This window comes from Hevea brasiliensis, chromosome 17, assembly GCF_030052815.1.
Source record: "Hevea brasiliensis isolate MT/VB/25A 57/8 chromosome 17, ASM3005281v1, whole genome shotgun sequence".
In the NCBI taxonomy this organism is placed as follows: domain Eukaryota; kingdom Viridiplantae; phylum Streptophyta; class Magnoliopsida; order Malpighiales; family Euphorbiaceae; genus Hevea; species Hevea brasiliensis.
In genome coordinates, this window is record NC_079509.1 from 8,458,172 (window position 1) to 8,478,396 (window position 20,225).

At 30.6% G+C, this 20,225-nt stretch overlaps 1 protein-coding gene across 1 annotated transcript; it reads right to left on the minus strand.

The window, feature by feature from the left end:
* Nucleotides 1–1,062: 1,062 nt before the first annotated feature.
* LOC110659683 (uncharacterized) lies at nucleotides 1,063–2,207 on the minus strand. Its single transcript, XM_058139483.1, has 2 exons — nucleotides 1,898–2,207; nucleotides 1,063–1,793 (listed from the first exon to the last, which is right to left on the minus strand). Exons 1-2 carry the CDS (start codon nucleotides 2,052–2,054, stop codon nucleotides 1,330–1,332), a joined length of 621 nt encoding a protein of 206 aa, XP_057995466.1. The 5' UTR covers nucleotides 2,055–2,207; the 3' UTR covers nucleotides 1,063–1,329.
* Nucleotides 2,208–20,225: the final 18,018 nt, after the last annotated feature.

Genomic DNA, 20,225 nt, shown 5'->3' on the forward strand with positions numbered 1-20,225 from the left:
TTTAATTATAAAACTTTAAATATTTATTACAAATTAGCCCTTAACATTTGAACTTGATTATATTTTTTTATTTGAATTTTAAATTTAATTATATTTTATTTTTTTATAGTTAAATTTTTAAAATATTTTTCATAAGTTTATAGTTTCATAACTTTTAATTATATAAAATTTCATTATTTTTTTTATTTTTAATAAAAAAAAAATCAATGTGCCTATATTGTAGAAAAACCTCCAAGATTTTTATTTCAATAATTTATCAACTTTTTTACCAAAAAGCGATTAATAGAATAATAAAAACTAAAAGTTGATGAAATTTATTAAATTTTAAATTATTTATCTATATTTAAAATTGAGAATTTTATAAGAATAATTCAATTGATTTTTTAGTCAACTCTCATATTTAGAATAAAAAAATTCAACTCTTTTTAATTTTTTTAAAATAATTTCATTTAAAAAACTATAATTATATGAAAATTTAATTAAATTTTTTTTAATAAATAATTTATTCTAAATAAATTCTTAAGAGTTCTTTTTTTTTTTTAAATTATGGCTTTCAATTTTATATTATGTCATTCGTGTGAATCCTCCAATTTTGCAGTTTTAAATCAAAACAATAACAATATTATTCGAGAGATTATTCAATGTTTTTAAAACACTAATCACCTTTTATGTGAAATTTATTACTTTTTCTTTTAAAAATTCTATGAATATGTGCAATTTTTTTTAGTGATAATAATTTATCATATTATTCCCAATCATAGAGTCTAAATTTCAAGGAAGTTCAATGGATGTGCATTTGTTAGAAAATGCTTCTCTCGTCCGATCCACAGCTACAGTAGATTCAATTTTAGCCTGCAAATCATCAAACAAATACATTAGAACATTAGACACAGATCAACTATGCAAATTTTGACCACGTTAAGAAAAGAGAGAGAAAACAAGAAGAAGCAACTCAAGACCTTTCGTCTCGCCTAAGACAAGGTATATATGTCCACACCAAAACCAATTGAAAACTATTTTGTGTCTATAGTTTCGAAAGAATTCAAGGAACCGTGTTGTATCTAACTGAAAGCATCTGCGACGATCACAGATGAATGCGATTTAAACTTAACGGCCATAATCGGAGGTCTAACGGCGAAAATATTGGCCGGAACAAGAAACCAACTCACAGCACAGGGCAACAAAATCAAAAAATAATTTCTGAAATTAATAATCCAATCACATATCAAAACTTCACCCTTCTCACTCTGTAATTTTCTTTTCCATATCGTTATCTATGTCCTCAATTTGTATAAACTAATTCATTTCAAAAAATTAGTTTTCTATATGCTAATTTGCTAACCCCAGCCAATTCTTGTTCCGGTAAGGGTCAAAACGCCGAAATCTCGGATTTCCTTGCCCATTACACCGAGGGTCTCCACAGCAGAATTCTAGTTTTTCTTCTCCATGAAATGGATTATAACGGACTCTGTCGCAGTACTTGTAAACGCCGATGGGATATCCAATCGCCGGTGAACAACTTCCAGATCTTCGAAAATGGAAGGCATTTTTGACAGGATAGAAATCGACACTTGCAGGAGCTGATGGAGGAGGAGAGACGGTTTTGAGTGACTTTGGAGTGGAGAGAACGGCTCTAATCTTCGAACCAGGACAGCATCGATCATATTCTTCAATGAGAAGCACCAATTCCTCATCGGATTTGATAGAAATTAGCATCTCCAAATTTCCATTCGGCAACTGACACTTCAATTCCACAGAATATCCACAAAATTCTCCAAGCTTAACCATCAGCTCTGTAACAATCAAACACGGTCAGTTTCTTAAAAAAAAAAAAAAGAAATCGAAAATTCCTCTAATATTCAAAGAAATTAAATGAATCAATAACAGATGAACAAACCTGTAAAGCATATAGAACGATCGACGGCTAGAATTCTAGTAAGACCACCAACGTAACGAAGCTTTCCATCAATGGGTCGTAGAAGAATCTTACCACCATAGCTACAAAGAAACTTGATAGTTTCTGCGCTTCTCTTCGATTCACTATCGCTCACCATGTTTCTCTTCGGAGTGTACTTCTGTAAAGGGAAAGGAAGTCTGGGGTTCAATTGGAAAATAAGATATACCGAAGAGAAAATTCTGGCGAGGAAAGGAATGGTTGCTGAAACTGAAGAGGAGAGGATAGCTTGCGTTTCAAGCCACAAGAGACGTAAAGTTGCGGGGTTTAAATAGGGAAATGGAGGGGGATTTTTTCCAAAAGGGGGCAACCGAAGAAAAAAAAAAATCAAAAGGAGTAACTTGAAAAATATTTATCAAAAGGAAGTGTTTTGACTGATGTGGAGGATAGAGAGAGCTAAGCCCTTATATGATTAGCGTTCAGCAAATAAAATAATAATAAAAAAAATAATTTCTAAAACGTAATAAAAACTATTAAAAATTGCGTCTAATTATTAAATGTTACTCTAAAAAGTGTCCAATTACTTTTTGTTATCAAAAATATAAATTAATTACTTTGAAGTGCTTAAAAAAATTTAATTACAAAATCATTCATGTATTTTATAAAATAATCTTAAATATTATAATTATTTATAAATAAGTCTTTATATTTTTGTAATTAAAAAAATTAAAAATTGTAAAAAAATTAATAACTATATAATATAAAAAATTTAAAAATACAAATATTATTTACATGTAAAAGAGTATTAATATTTCTTTAACAAATTAATAAAATTAGTATAATGAATGAATTATATTAAATATTTTATAAATATCTGAAAATTGGTATTATTTATTATTTATTAATTTAACAAAATATTAAATTATTATAAATATAAATTAATAAAAAAGATATGAATAAATAATTATTGAAATAAATTAATTAAAAATAAATAAAATAATTTATAAATATTAAATTAATATCTGTGAAATATGAAATTAAAAATAAAATAAATAAAATAATGAAAGTAATGTATAAATATTTTAAATATAGTTTCAATATTTAATAACATAAAATTTTGATAATTAGTTTATAATAAATATCTTTTAATAATTATTAACCAACGAATTATATGGGAGAAGGAAAAATGACAATTGGATAGGAAAAATGATAATGGGATAATAAAAATAAAATAAAACAAAATAAATATTTGTATTAATTATCTTGATATATATTAAGATTTAATTTTTTTAATAAATAAATAAAAGTGACACAATTAACATAAGAAAGTATTTATCAAAAAATTTAAATAAAAATATAAAAAATTAGAAAAATAGAAAAAAAATAGAAAATAATTTGATCATACTCGCAATATCATACAGAACATCACTAGCATAGCAGGTAAGACAGTATTTTACATTCTGCAACATAAAGAAGACAACTGAGTTATGGCACTTAATTATATTTTTTTAATTTATTCTATTTATTTGATCTTTTTATATTCTTAGTAATTAAATGTATTTTTAATAAAATATTTATATATTATTGATTTTTTTTTTCTAAGTTGTCACTTTTTAGAGAAAAAAGTATGAAAAATTATGAAAATCTATCTGAAATTCAACCAAGAATCTTCCATTTTTTTTTCTTAAAATACAAATATCATAAAATCTAGATATATTAAAATTTATAAGATAATTCAATCTTTTGTAATTGTAAGACTTCATTGAGCTGCCCCTCGTCCCAAGATTTAATGCAAATTTTAATTGTGATATAATTCAAACTACTTGCGAGATTGTGATATTGCCAAAACATGATAAAGAATATATATAAGTTTTATTATTTTATTTATTTTGAATTAATTTATTTCAATAATTATTTACTCATATCTTTTTTATTAATTCATATTAATAATATTTATCATAATTTAGTATTTTATTAAATTAATAAATACTAAATGATACCAATTTTTAAATATTTATAAAATATTTAATATAATTCATTCACTGTACTAATTTTATTAATTTACTAAATAAATATTAATGTTCTTTTATATTAATGTTCTTTTACATGTAAATAATATTTGTATTTTTAAAATTTTTTATATTATATAGTTATTAATTTTATGTACAATTTTTAAATATTTTATACACAATAAATATTAATTTTTTTAATTTTATAAATTAATCTTTATATATTTATTAATTAAAAAAATGAGAGCTTATTTATAAATATTTAAGATTATTTTATAAAATACATTAATAATTTTGAAAGTAAAATTTTTTTTTAAAAAATTTTAAAATAATTAATTTATTTTTTAAAAATCAAAAAGTAATTAAACGCTTATTAGAATAGCGTCTAATAGCTAAACATAATTCTAAATAATTATTTTTTTATTTTTTATTTTCTAAACACTAATCATACTCACAACCAACTTTTTTTCCCCACATCAATTAAAATACCCATTTTGATAAATACTTTCTAAATTACTTCTTTTTTATTTTTTTATTTTTTAGTTCCTTGTAGAAAAAATCCCAAATAGAGGCGGAGTAAAGTGGCAGAGTGATGCAAATACGGAATCCACACGCAATGGAAGTTGGAGGATAAAATATTTGATTAAGTATATTCCCTTATAAAAAAAATTATTTTCATATGAAAATTATTGCATTTACACTAACAATGTTTTTCATTTGTATAAGAAAGTCACCATATTATTCTTCATTCACATTTAGAATATTAATTGTACGGATGATTCTCTTGAGAAATTGGGAGTGTTTGGCAAATGAGACGCGGCTACGCAGCCATTCAGGGGGATATTACGGGTTGGCGTATCTCTTTTGCTTCCGCTTATGTTCAATTATTTTTGCGTTTCTTTTATATTTTTTCTCCATAATTTATTATATATTTATATTTTTTTAAACTAAATTTTTATTTTTATTTTTTAAAAAATATTAAAATATAATTTATTTAGTTCATCATATATATCAATCATCTAAAAAGTTAAGCATCTTAATTCCATAATCATATGAGAATTAAGTTATTGAGCATAATCTAATTAAGTAGAATTCTTAATAAAAAAAAATTATTTTACTTTCTACTTTTAACCTTGCTCTTACTTTTTAATGTTATTCTTATATTTAAAATAAATTAAAGTATTTATGTGATTTTTAAATTCATTTTTTATTAATATAATTTTATAATTTTTTTTAAATTTAATAAATATCAACTAAATAAATTGAAGTCATTATTTTTCAAAAGATAAACTTCTAAAAAATATATATTTTGAATTAAAAGATGCGGTATTGCAATCTAGGGATTAAACGATAAAGTGAAAATAGATAGACATTAGGAGTTATTATAAGAGAGTGATCTCATCTTCATCAAATAATGGGATGCTCTAACGCTGATTTAATTGCATATTTGGTTATATTTTTGTAATTGAAGTATCAAACAAGGAAAGATGCTCAATTCTAGGAAACTGCATTAGTTATGCCAACGTATTTCTTCTTTTTAAATGATTGATGAGGGACAGCAACGGGTTGAATTTTTATCAGTGTCTGAGTTTTTATTAGTATCCGATTTGATCGAATTCTTATAATATGAGTTTAGGTATTATATAATTAAATTTGAGATGTATTCAAATTTGAAAATAATATCAGTGTGAGTTTGAATAATTGATACCTAATATGTAAAATTCGTTACCTGAACTCATTTATATAAACACTTAATTAAATATAAAATATATATTTTTTATAATAATATTTATAAATTTTTATATATTTTATTTTATATAAAATAGAATTTAAATATTTTATAAAATTATTAAAATTTTAAAATATAAATTATTCATCAAAATAATTTTTATGTGAAATATTAATTAAAATATATAAATTAAATAAATTTAAATTTTTTTCAAGTAATAATAATCAGATTTGAGACAGATTCAGATAGTTGAAAATAAATTTTAATCAAATTTAAAATGAATTCGAATTTTAACAATATTAATTGAGTTTAAATTCAAATTTGAGTTTGGTGATTTTGTGAATACCCTATCAGTCACCGTTCTTAGGACTGACCAAATTAAAATTGAAAGATTTAGTCATTTTTCCAGTTTTCTCAATTATTTACTAAAATTCCAAATTCTGCTCTTTTTAGTACTGATGACTAGCGTTTTTTAGAACACCCGGCTTAATTAAAGAATCTAAATAAAGAAGACTCTGTGTTTAATCATTTCCTCAGTTATCTCATTCATAAGGAAAAAAAATATGAGATTAGGTTAAGATTTTAATATTAATGAGAAATAAGTTCAATTTAAAACTATTAAATTAATGTATGAAATGAAGCCATACAATTATTATAGGCAAGAATTTTTCTGTGTATATCCCTTAACATCACCCCACTAAGATCCGCTCCACTTGCCATTGGCAGGGAGGACAGCCCAGCCAACCCCAGATTGTTCATTAATGGTGAAGAAGCAGATAATGGAGATGACATGGCTGGCTGTGGTATTCTATACGAAAACAATATAATATCCTGTGTATGATTCTAATCCAGAATAGAGGAAAATCTCAAATGGATGAGATTTGGATCATCTTGTTTTGGTTTTGGATGTAGATTGATATGGACCATGGAAAAAAAAAAAAAAATCTTCCCTCTAGTTTTCTCTTGATGTTGATTGGATCCCGTGTTTGTCTTATATAATACCAGATTTTCTTTTTACATTCAAAATAGTTTAGTGGAGAGCACGTTGGTTTTGTTGGGCCTTAAGTTTACTAATGGGTCTGTGTCTCTTCTATTTGCTGGGTGCAGCCCAGCCCATTTTCTAGATTCGGCAATCCCTTCCGCTGAGTTTGGAACTTGGCAGGGGACGAGAGACATGGAAATGTAGTACAGAGTCCATTTCAAAGGGCCAGAAAACAGCCGTAGCCTCAGTGGGAAATGGGGCGGGAGGAATTTTTACTTTTTCCACTATGACGACGGATTTCACAAAGATTGACCTTGCAAAAGTCCATCGATCTGGTTTTAGTCAACTTCTTAAAATTCTTAGGAAACTGTTTTTGTGTGCGGATTTCATACTGTTTGATCAAATCTAGTTAATCTTTTTTTTTTTTTATATTTATAATTTGTAAAATGATAATACTCTGATCAAATTTATATTATATATAAATATATGTAAGAAGGAGTAATATTTATTTTTTTTAATTATTTTTTATTTTTAAAATTCATTATAATTATATTTTTATTATTTAAATTAATTTAAATTTATATAAATTTAAAATTATTAATCTTATTAATATTTAATTTTAATTAAACATAAAATTTTATAAGAAGTAATTGATTAAAATAAGAAATTAATAAATAAAATATTATAATTTGATAATATTATAATATTGAATAAAATACTTTATTAATATCTAATTTTTTAAATTTATATTCAGAGTCAGTTATTTATTATATATATTTATAAATATTTTATTAGTAGCATATTATTTTTTAAGTTAATTTTCATTTAAGATTTTTTATTTTAATAAAAAAATATATTATGTTTAAAAAATTATGAATATTAATTAAAATTAAATTTCAAGATATTAATATAATAAAAATAAAAATTTTATAGTGATAATACACTAAACTAACAAAAAATTATTTTAAAATTATTTTATTTTCTAGTTTTATAAATAATTTTATTTCACGTTAATTTAAATATGTAATTTTACTATACAAGTTAACATTATTTTAAATTATAAAAAATTAAAATAAAATATATACAAATCATTTTAAAAAAATAAAATTTAAATAAATTAAATTGAGTTAATTAATTTATATTTATTTTAATTTTTTAAATGATTTCACCTATTTATATTTTTAAAATGTATTATTTTATTTTTTTTATTATATTACATTTAAGTTTATAACTGAGTTAATATTATATCTTAATAGTAGAGGACTTAAATTTTATAAAAAATATGATCAAATAAAAAAAATTTTTAATTGATAAATAATTTTATTTTTTTAATTAATTGAGATGACATTAAAATTAATATTTTAATTTAAATAATTAAATATAATATTTATAACACTATGATATTGTTATATCATATATAAAAAAATTAATTTATGAATTTTTATAATGAGTATAATAACGTGAAAGACATGTTTAAAAAAAAAATTAATAACTATTCAAGTTATAAACTGTGCATAGATTATATAATTAATCGTCAAAATGGTTTGTAATTTTATAAATAAAGTATTATTTAATTTTTAAAAAATATATAAATTACTCATAAATTTATTAATTAAATATGAGTAAGACAACAAATATGTGCCGCTACTATAAACAGATCAATATAATTATGTAAATATTTTAATTAAATCTCTATAAATTTTATATAAAAACTTAATCCAAAAGTTACTAAATTTATTTTTATATAAAAACCAAATTATAATAACTATATCTCTGTAAAAATTAATAATATATAAATGTAAAAAAAGAAAGTAAAAAATATACTAAGAAAACAAATGAAATTAACTATTTTATAATGTATAAACATAATTTAAGATTGTGTAAATTAACTACCAAACTGATTTTTTTCCGTTCACTTCAATTCAGTAAATATATTGGTTTTTTATTACTCTACAGTTCATTTACCACAGTAAATACGAACACGTACAATAATACATGCAAAAACAAAATTCATTATCAAAATTTTCAGCGAAGACAAACTACCCAATAATTACAAATAAAAAAAAATTCAAATGAACAACCAATCGAGGTTTATAAAAACATCATCAATCAACGATATAAAATTTATAATAAATTTAGAAATTTAATAGAAAATTAAAAAATATATATATATATCAATAATAAATCTTCATTTTCTCAGTTCCTTTCAATCACAATAATTAATAAATTTCAATTGATAATTCAATAAAATAAACATCTAGTAATTAAATTCTTAACTCTAAATCTCCAAATTTCACTAAAGAAAAGAGATCTTGAGATTAGTCCATGCACAACAAAGACTGTTTTGCGGTGAAAGAAAAGAAAGAAGAATAAGAAAAGGAGCGGGATCATTTTACCGTGGTAGTATTATTTTTGGCACTTGAAATCATGTGCAAGAATCGATGACTTGACAATGCAGTGGCTACAGTGTTAGAGGTATTCAAAGCTAGTGTAACACCCCTCACCCGTTTACAGTATAGTCGAGCAAGGCGTGCTACACAGCGTGTTGGAGCACCTAGTCTGTAATCAACTCGTTTCCTGAACTCAATTTAATTTTAATAAGTCTTTTATGTAATATTCATATCATACTGATACTATTTTCATACTTTAATAAAATCAGTGTTTCAAAAATGATAATCAAAATTTGGTAAGGTGCCGTCTGTATTTCGAATAAATTGTCCTTCTAAACCTGTTAAAAACAGGTCAATGTGATAATAGCAAAATCTCAACTATTTCACAGTCTTGATTTCTTAGTAAAGTCAATAGACTTTCACAGTCATTAAACAGTTCCATAATACAGTCCATAATAATTTAAATATATCCAAAAAATCTCCATGTTATTTAATATGTACAAAATATTATAAATTTTAGAGCTTTCATAATATTACAAAATACAAGGCTAAATTTTAAAAATACAACAGAAGTACAAAATATAAGATATCCTAAGTCCTACCATGTATGCAATGCAGTGCAGATGACTCTGGACTCCTGTGCAGATCTGATGTCTCACCCGGTCGTAAGTCTACTGGGCTCCCCAGCTGTGTCTCCAATACTTACGCATTACAAAAGCAACGTGCTAAACAATTTTGTTTAGTGATGCCAAATATAAAGCAATATATACTAAAATAAAATAAATCAATTGTTTATAAATTTATGACATCGATATTCTTTGCAGTTGTTAATTCTACTTTTATTTGCTAACCTTTTATTTTTGCTAATTTTGGTGGTGCTGCATGTCAGAAGACTTGATTTAGCTATTTGAATTTAATAATGCTTAAATTAAATGCCCGTGTAGCTTGTACACTAACTAGACTGGATAAACGGAGATACTGGTACTGGGTATCTAGTACCTCAGGCCATCACACCATTGGTCACAAAGTGTCTCCCAGTGTACAAACAGTGTGGCTAAAAAGCCATATAGTCAATCTGGCGATAAGCCAAGTATAATAACACAATATGTATAGCCGTAGGCTATTAAAGTCATAGTGCGGCATAATATGCCGTAAAAATACAGTATGACGTAAAGCCATTTACAGAACAGCTGTCAGAATCCTATTGGCATGCCAACCTATCCAAACTAGTCAACTAGGAAAACTGGGGAACATTATAAATTAATTGTTTAATTCTTCAATTTTTAGAGTTTACTAGCTATTATGTAATTCACAAGTCAATGCATATGTTGACCTTTTTAGGTACTATGGATAAGTTGATTCTAGCATCAACATGTCACAAATTATAATTCAATATGCTGCCAATATAGTGTAATTTACCATTTTTACAAGTTGGCATTCATTGCTAAATTACTTCAAGCATTATTATATGTAAATGTCAAAATTTCAATTTTTGTGTGCTAGATTGGTCTAACTTAAAGTCCTATTTCTCTTGGTTTTTAGCTTCTGATCAAAGAAGAAAAATTGTAGCTCTATATCTTATTGCACTCTAGGTAAAATTTCAGGTCATTCTGAGTTATATAGACCATGATATGGTCAATTTACTAAAGTTGGACAGATTGCACCTTTAGTGCAAAATTTGATCCATTTTAGGTCACATTTAGTTCTGGCAGTTTTGGTACCCAAACTTGTGCAAGCTATTTGACTTGGTTCTGGCCATTTCTGAGCTTTGGTCTCTTCATAAGAATTGTAGCTCTATGTCTAAGCTATCCATGGTAAAAATTTCAGGTCAATTAGACCTCTTTTGAGTGAGTTATGATCATCCTAATAATTACTATTCATATGGTCAAAAATCTGAGTTTGCAAGGTTGCAATTCCGGATTTGGTCATTTTTAAGGTCAGTTTTTAGGCAGAATTTTGACAACATTTCTACATGAAAGTTGGCCTATTTGGTGTCTAGTTTCACCCCCCATTAGTCTCATACCAATTGGATTCATAGTTTTGCATTTATGACCTAATTTAGGTGCTGCCAACATACACAACCTGCATTTGAACATCACATTTCCAATTTTGACAATCCTCCTCCTCCCAATACTTCAACATTTAATCATGGCACTTCTATATATATTGTACACAATTCCAGCAAGCATTTTTGGGCAGAACACTCAAGTACTCAATATACACAATACACCATTAAAATTCAACATTTACATCCACCCAAATTCAATGTACATCAACACTTATATTACACATACACTTCCATGGCAATTATACAAACTGCCCACAATTCAATACCATCATATTTCATTAATAAACTTCATATTCACACACACAAATTCATGATACTATAAGCTGCCAAACATGATAGTTTGCCAAAGCATCAAAGTCCCATTTTCAAACCCTTAATTCAAGCACTAACATGCACATACTTAGACATTAACCTACTACAACTTCCATTTGAGTTAATCAACCTTAAATCCCATCCATTAGAGGTAAGCAAAACTCAAATACAACAAACCTTCATGGCTGCCAAAAATGGACAAGTTCATTTCTCAATATTTTCTTTATTTCTCTTCATCAAATTACTCACCTCAACCTAAACACAAGGTTTACTAAAGCTAGGGAGAAGATTTGGACACTTACACTTTTGGAGCTTCCTTTAAACTTCACCATATCTTGTTTTTCTTATTGCCAATATCTTCCCCAAGGTGAGTAGGTAAGTTTTAATGAAGGATCTAAGTGGAAATGATGGCTCGATCATGCACCAATGGAGCTTGCATGTGGGGCGGTAATGGTGGTTCCATGGAGGTTCATTTTGGCTGGAGAAGATGATGCAAAAACTGAATTGTTTTGTGGACATACACATGTCCTTTAGGTGTTTAAAATACCCCTTAGTGCTCCACTCACTTTTAATTAAGTTATTTTATATGTTAAGATTTTAATTGTTCAATTTATACCCCATTTCTTGCACTATTCGTATAATGTATCTCATTTCAATTTTTCATGACATTTCCAAAGCATAATATCATTTATTTTTAATGGAAATTGAGGTCAAAAGGCAACTCTTAATGTCAAATAACCAAATGCCCCTCTTCGGGTTGTATTCCCGATTTTTCGATAACACCGATTTTTGTCTGTTTCTCGATTTTTCGTTTTTCTTTGGACTAATTTATTAATTTTTCTTTGATAATTATAGTGTCAATTATATTTCAATAAGCCTTTACTTACGTCTCAAAATTTAATTCCGAGGGTTCCCCACAGTCCTGGGGTCGGCAACGGCCTTCCCGATGCGGTCACCCATCGCCGCGGTGCCGGCTCGTTTAACTTAGTTTCATTTTCTCTCTTTCATTTTTCTTTGATTTTTCTTGTATTTTTTTTATTTATTTCATCATTATATGTCTGTTCACTATCACCAAAGTGTAGTTCCAGACATCCTGACTTACCCGGACTGACATTAGGTCACCGGAGCAACAGAACGTACAGAACACGTACAGGGAGGATGTTACAACTCTTCCCCTCTAAATAAAAATTTCGTCCTCAAAATTTACCTGATGTGAAGAGCTGAGGGAACTGTTGTCTCATTGTCTCCTCGCTCTCCCATGTTGCCTCTTCTGTGTTGTGGTGCCTCCATAGGATTTTCACTAGTGGAATTGTTTTATTTCTGAGTTCTTTTACCTCTCTTTCCAAGATTTTAATTGGTTCTTCTTCATATATCAGATCAGGTTGTACCATAATTTCTTCTGCTGAGATGACATGTGAAGGATCTGATCTGTATCTTCTGAGCATCGAGACATGGAACACATTATGTATCTTCTCCAGCTCAGGTGGTAAGGCTAATCTGTAGGCTACTGGTCCCACACGTTCAATAACCTCATATGGGCCAATAAACCTAGGGCTTAATTTTCTCTTTTTCCCGAATCTCAACACTTTCTTCCACAGTGATACTTTGAGAAATACCTTCTCGCCAACTTCATACTCAATGTCCTTTCTTTTTAAATCAGCATAAGATTTCTGTCGGTCTGAGGCAACTTTCAGATTGGCCTTTATCAGTTTCACCTTTTTCTTTGTCTGTTTTACTAAGTCTGGCCCCACTAGCTTATCTTCACCCAATTCAGTCCAACATATAGGTGTTCTGCATTTTCTCCCATACAGTGCTTTATAGGGTGCCATTTGTATGCTAGCTTGATAGTTATTATTGTATACAAATTCTGCCAGTGGAAGGTATTTGTCTCAACTTCTCTCAAACTCAATAACACAACTCCTCAGAGGATATATAACACAACTCCTCAGCATATCCTCGAGGACCTATCACATATGTTCGGTTATTATTATCATTATCAGTTTAATTTATTATTTACAATAACTCAATGAGTTTCAAATTTTACCTGGATTATTCTTTCTGACTGTTCATCCGTCTGAGGATGAAAAGCCGTACTAAAATGGAGTTGTCTGCCCAAGGATTCTTGTAATTTCTTTCAAAATCTAGATGTAAACCTCGGGTCTCTATCAGATATAATGGAAAGTAAAATTCCATGTAGTCTAACTATCTCACTAATGCACAATTCTGCTAGCTTTTCCAGTGAGTAGTCAGTTCTAACTGGCAGAAAATGTGCTGATTTGGTCAACCTATCCACAATCACCCATACTGCATCATGCTTCTTCTGAGTGAGAGGTAGACCACTCACAAAGTCCATAGCGATTCGGTCCCATTTCCATTCAGGTATGTTTATAGGCTGTAACAAACCTGATGGAACTTGATATTCTGCTTTGACTTGCTGACATATCAGGCATCTAGTTACATAGTCAGTTATGTCCTTCTTCATACCCGGCCACCAGTATCGAAGTTTCAGGTCATGGTACATTTTTGTGCTTCTTGGGTGCATAGCATATACACTGTTATGTGCTTCTTTCAGAATACTGGTTTTCAACTCTTTATCATCTGGTACACATACTCTTTCTTTATAGTACAGGCACCCATTTCCTTTCACTTCATATTCAGTTTCCTTTCCCTCAGTGATTTTGCCCATAACAGCCATTAATTTCTCATCTGTCTTCTACCCATCCTGTATCTGTTGTAACAGATTCGGCTTCACTTGCAACTCAGCCAAAATAACTCCGTCATGAGTTAAGGAGAGTTGGGCATTCAGAGATCTTAATGCTACAATAGATTTTCTGCTTAAGGCATCAGCGACTACGTTTGCCTTCCCAAGGTGGTAGTCAATCACACAATCATAATCTTTCAGGAATTCAATCCATTGCCTCTGTCTCAAATTAAGTTTCTTATGGGTTGGCAGATACTTCAGACTCTTATGGTCTGTGTATATGTAGCATTTTTCTCCATGCAAGTAATGCCTCCATATCTTCAATTCTAAGATAATTACTGCTAACTCCAAATCATGAGTAAGGTAATTCTTTTCATGTGGCCTTAACTGCCTGAAAGTATATGCGACCACTTTCCCTTCTTATATGAGTATACACCCTAACCCATTATGTGAGGCATCACTGTAGACTATAAAGTCTTTTTTTTTTGACACTGGCTGTGTTAACACTGGTGCCTCTGTCAACATAGCCTTCAACCTCTCAAAACTGGCTTGACACTTGTCATTCTAGTCAAATTTCATATTCTTGTGTAGTAATTTGATCATTGGAGCAGCTATCAGGGAAAATCCCTTTACAAATCTTCTATAATATCCAGCTAACCCCAAGAAACTTCTGATCTCAGTTGTATTTCTAGGAGGCTTCCATTCCATCACTGCTTTAATCTTCTTGGGATCCATTCTAATCTCTTCAACTGATACTATATGTCCAAAGAATGTAATCTCATTCAACCAGAACTCACACTTAGATAATTTAGCATACAGTTTCTTCTCTTTTAGAGTCTGCAGAACAATTCTCAAATGCTCATCATGTTCTGCTTTATCCTTGGAATACACCAGGATGTCATCAATGAAGACCACTATAAACTGATCTAAAGTATGGATGGAAGATACGGTTCATAAGGTCCATGAATGCTGCTAGAGCGTTTGTTAACCCAAATGGTATCACCAGGAATTCATAATACCCATACCGGGTTCTGAATGCAGTCTTAGGCATATATGCATCCCTAACCCTTAGTTGATGATACCCTGATCTGAGATTAATCTTAGAAAACACACTGGCTCCCTTCAACTGATCAAATAGATCGTCAATTCTAGGCAACGGATACTTGTTCTTCACTGTTACTCTATTTAACTGTCGGTAGTTAACACATAACCTCAGTGTCCCATCTTTTTTCTTTACAAACAGTATTGGAGCTCCCCACGGTGACACACTGGGATGTATGAACCCCTTGTCTAGTAATTTTTGCAGCTGGATTTTTAACTCTTTTAATTTAGCAGGTGCCATCTTATACGAAGCAATTGAAATCAGAGTTGTACCCGGCATAATCTCAATGGCAAATTCAACTTCCCTTTCTGGTGGCAAACTAGGCAATTCCTCAGAAAATATCTCAGAGAAATCCCTTATTGTGGGTATGTCAGACAAGTTAAGTTTACCCTACCTAGTGTCAACCACGTGTGCCAGATAGGCTTCACACCCTTTTCTTAACCATCTCCTTGCAACTGTAGCTGAGATGACATTGGACAAGAAATTTGTTCTTTCACCCACAACTATTATTTCTTCGTTCTTAGCAGTTTTCAGAGAGATTCCCTTCAATTTACAATCTACTATTGCCTGATGATGGGATAACCAGTCCATTCCCAAAATCATATCAAACTCATGAAATGGCAGTTCGATTAAGTCTGCTGAGAACTCTTTTCCTTGAATCTTCAATGGACAGCGCTTATACACCTTGTTTACTACCATAATGTGGCCTAGCGGATTTGTGACCAGGATGTTTTGGTCACTTTCCTCTACTGGTATTCCCTTTTCTACGGGCAGCTTGATATAAATATATGAATTAGTAGATTCAGGATCCACTAATGTATACACAAAAGTATTATAGAGGAGGAACGTACCCTTGATAACATCTGGAGCATCCTGTTCCTCCTATGCCCTTATAGCATAGGCTCTGGCTGGCTTTCTACCTTCTGCTCTCCCCACGCACTGACATGAGTTTCATGGAAGTCTCGCCGCCTTTACCTGGCTTTCTACCCCTTGGAGCTGGAGGGGCAGGCCTATCAGTTGATACCAGAGTAGATGTAGCAGTTCTGCGAGGACAATCTCAAACTAGGTGGTCTGTAGACCCACACCGTAAATAAGCACCTATCATCCTCCAACATTCACCCTTATGCCATTTTTGGCATTAATTGTGGGCAAGCAACAGATACTGTTGGGGCTGGTCCCCTGAATCCTGTCCCTAGAGAGCTAGCCACTGAAGGTATGGACTGGCCTCTCCTCGGTGCAAACTAAGATTTGGGCCTCTGTGACTGACCCTGACTTGGTGCTCTACTGAAACTCTGAGTAAGCGAACCTCTGAACTTCTTACTAGGGGCAGAAGATATACTGGTCTGACCCTGACCTCTTTTCTATTATCTGTCCCTTCTGCTCTACTCATTTATTCTAATTTTTTTGACCTTCAGTGCAGCTTCCACTAACTTAGCAAACTCTGTAATCCCCAAGGCTGTAATAATTACTTTAATGTTATCATTGAGTCCTTCCTCAAATCTCTTCCATCTCTCTGCCTCATTAGGGACTATTTCCCACCCATAGCGGCTCAGTCTAACAAATTCTCTTTCATATTCAGCCACTGTCAGCTGTCTCTGGCGTAGGGTAATAAACTCCCTTCTCTTCTCTTCCAGGTATACACTGCCCACATACTTCTTTCTAAACTCAATGAGAAAAAAATCCCAAGTTATTTATTCTGGTGGCACCTCAGTAGTTACTGTATCCCACCATTGGTATTCATCATCTTGTAGTAGTGATACAACAGCTTCCAAATTCTGCTCTGGAGTGCAATGAAGTTATTTCAAGACTCTTCCAGTTTTGTCCAACCAGTTTTCAGCTGTGACAGAATCATCTTCCCTTTTGCCTAGAAAATCCACTGCTCCAAACTTCCTGAGTCTCTCCATATGAGATTTTTGATATGGAGGTGGTGGTGGTGGCATAACTCCTGCCATCTGTCTAAAGAACTCAGCCATTTGCTGAAATGTGGCTGGTGCATCTGGTACTGGTGGAGCAGGTTCCCTCCTGTCTCCTGGTTCAGTCATAGATGGAGCATGACTCTCCACCTTTTCATCTACCGCTCTCTGCGATGTGGAATCCATATTCTGATCAAAATAACAAATCAAAAGATCTGCATTAGAGTCATCTTAACACTTACAATGCAATGCATGAAATGCAATCTATCTAGGTCCAAAAACGCCTAAACTGTGCTCTGATACCACTAAATGTAATACCCCTCACCCGTCTACAGTGTAGCAGAGCAAGGCGTACTACACGGTGTGCCGGAGCACCTAGTTTGTGACTATCTCATTTTCTGAACTCAATTTGATTTTAATAAGTCTTTTATGCAATATTCATATCATACTGATACTATTTTCATACTTTAATAAAATCAGTGTTTCAAAAATAGTAATCAAAATTTGGCAAGGTGCCATCTGTATTTCGAACAAACTATCCTTCTAAACCTGTTAAAAACAGTTCAATATGATAATATCAAAATCTCAACTATTTCACAGTCTCGATTTCTCAGCAAAGTCAATAGACTTTCACAGTCATTAAACAGTTCCATAATACAGTCCATAATAATTTAAATATATCCAGAAAATCTCCATGTTATTTAATATGTACAAAATATTATAAACTTTAGAGCTTTCATAATATTACAAAATACAGGGCCAAATTTCAAAAATACAACAGAAGTACAAAATACAAGATATCCTAAGTCCTACCATGTATGCAATGCAGTGCAGATGACTTTGGACTTCTGTGCAAATCTGATGTCTCACCTGGTCGTAGGTCTACTGGGCTCCCCAGTTGTATCTCTAATACCTATGCATTACAAAAGCAACGCGCTAAGCAATTTTGCTTAGTGGTGCCAAATATAAAGTAATATACACTAAAATAAAATAAATCAATTGTTTATGAATTTATGATATCGATATTCTTTGCAGTTGTTGATTCTACTTTTATTTGCTAACCTTTCATTTTTGCTAATTTTGGTGGTGCTGTATGTCAGAAGACTAGATTTAGCTATTTGAATTTAATAATACTTAAATTAATTGCCGGTGTAGCCTATACACTGACCATACTGGATAAACAGAGATACTGGCACTGGGTACCTAGTACCTCGGGCCGTCAAACCATCATTCACAAAGTGTCTCCCGGTGTGCAAACAGTGTGGCTAAAAAGCCATATAGTCAATCTGGCGACAAGCCAAGTATAATAACACAATATGTATAGCCGTAGGCTATTAAAGTCACAGTGCGGCATAATATGCCATAAAAATACAGTATGGCGTAAAGCCATTTACAGAACAGCTGTCAGAATCCTATTGGCATGCCAACCTATCCAAACTAGTCAACTAGGCAAACTAAATTAATTGTTTAATTCTTCAATTTTTAGAGTTTACTAGCTATTATGTAATTCACAAGTCAATGCATATGTTGATCTTTTTAGGTATTATGGATAAGTTGATTCTAGCATCAACATGTCACAAATTGTAATTCAATATGCTGCCAATATAGTGCAATTTACCATTTTTACAAGTTGGCATTCATTGCCAAATTACTTCAAGCATCATTGTATGTAAATGTCAAATTCTCAATTTTTGTGTGCTAGATTTGTCTAGCTTAAAGTCCTATTTCTCTTGGTTTTTAGCTTCTGGTCAAAGAAGAAAAATTGTAGCTCTATATCTTATTACACTCTGGGCAAAATTTCAGGTCATTCTGAGTTGTATAGACCAAGATATGGTCAATTAACTAAAACTGGACAGATTGCACCTTTAGTGCAAAATTTGGTCCATTTTAGGTCACATGTAGTTCTGGCAGTTTTGGTACCAGAATTTCTGCAAGCTATTTGACTTGGTTTTGGATATTTCTGGGTTTTGGTGTCTTTATAAGAATTGTAGCTCTATGTCTAAGCTATCCATGCTAAAAATTTTAGGTCAATTGGACCTGTTTTGAGTGAGTTATGATCATCATAATGATAACTGTTCATATAGTCAAAAATCTGGGTTTGCAAGGTTGCCATTCCGGATTTGGTCATTTTTAAGGTCAGTTTCTAGGCAGAATTTTGGCAACATTTCTACATGAAAGTTGGCCTATTTGGTGTCTAGTTTCACCCCCCCATTGACCTCATACCAATTGGTTTCACAGTTTTGCACTTATGACCTAATTTAGGTGCTGCCAACATACGCAACCTGCATTTAAATATCACATTTCTAATTTTGACAATCCTCCTCCTCCCAATACTTTAACATTTAATCATGGTACTTTTATATATGTTGTACACAGTTCCAATAAGCATTTTTATGCAGAACATTCAAGTGCTCAATGCACACAATACCCCATTAAAATTCAACATTTACATCCACCCAAATTCAATGTACATCAACACTTATATTACACATACACTTCCATGGCAATTATACAAACTGCTCACAATTCAACACCATCATATTTTATTAATAAACTTCATATTCACACACACAAATTCATGATATTATAGGCTGCCAAATATGCCAGTTTGCCAAAGCATCAAAGTCCAATTTTTAAACCCTTAATTCAATCACTAACATGCACATACTTGGACATTAACCTACTACAACTTCTATTTGAGTTAATCAACCTTAAATCCCATTTATTAGAGGTAAGCAAAACTCAAATACAACAAACCTTCATGGCTGCTGAAAATGGACAAGTTCATTTCTCAATATTTTCTTCATTTCTCTTCACCAAATTACTCACCTCAACCTAAACACAAGGTTTACTAAAGCTAGGGAGAAGATTTGGACACTTACACTTTTGGAGCTTCCTTTAAACTTCACCAAATCTTATTTTTCTTGTTCCCAATATCTTTCCCAAGATGAGTAGGCAAGTTTTAATGAAGAATTCAAGTGGAAATGATGGCTTGATCATGCACCAATAGAGCTTGCATGTGGGGCGGCAATGGTGGTTCCATGGAGGTTCATTTCGGCTGGAGAATATAATGCAGAAACTAAATTGTTTTGTGGACATACACATGTCCTTTAGGTGTTTAAAAT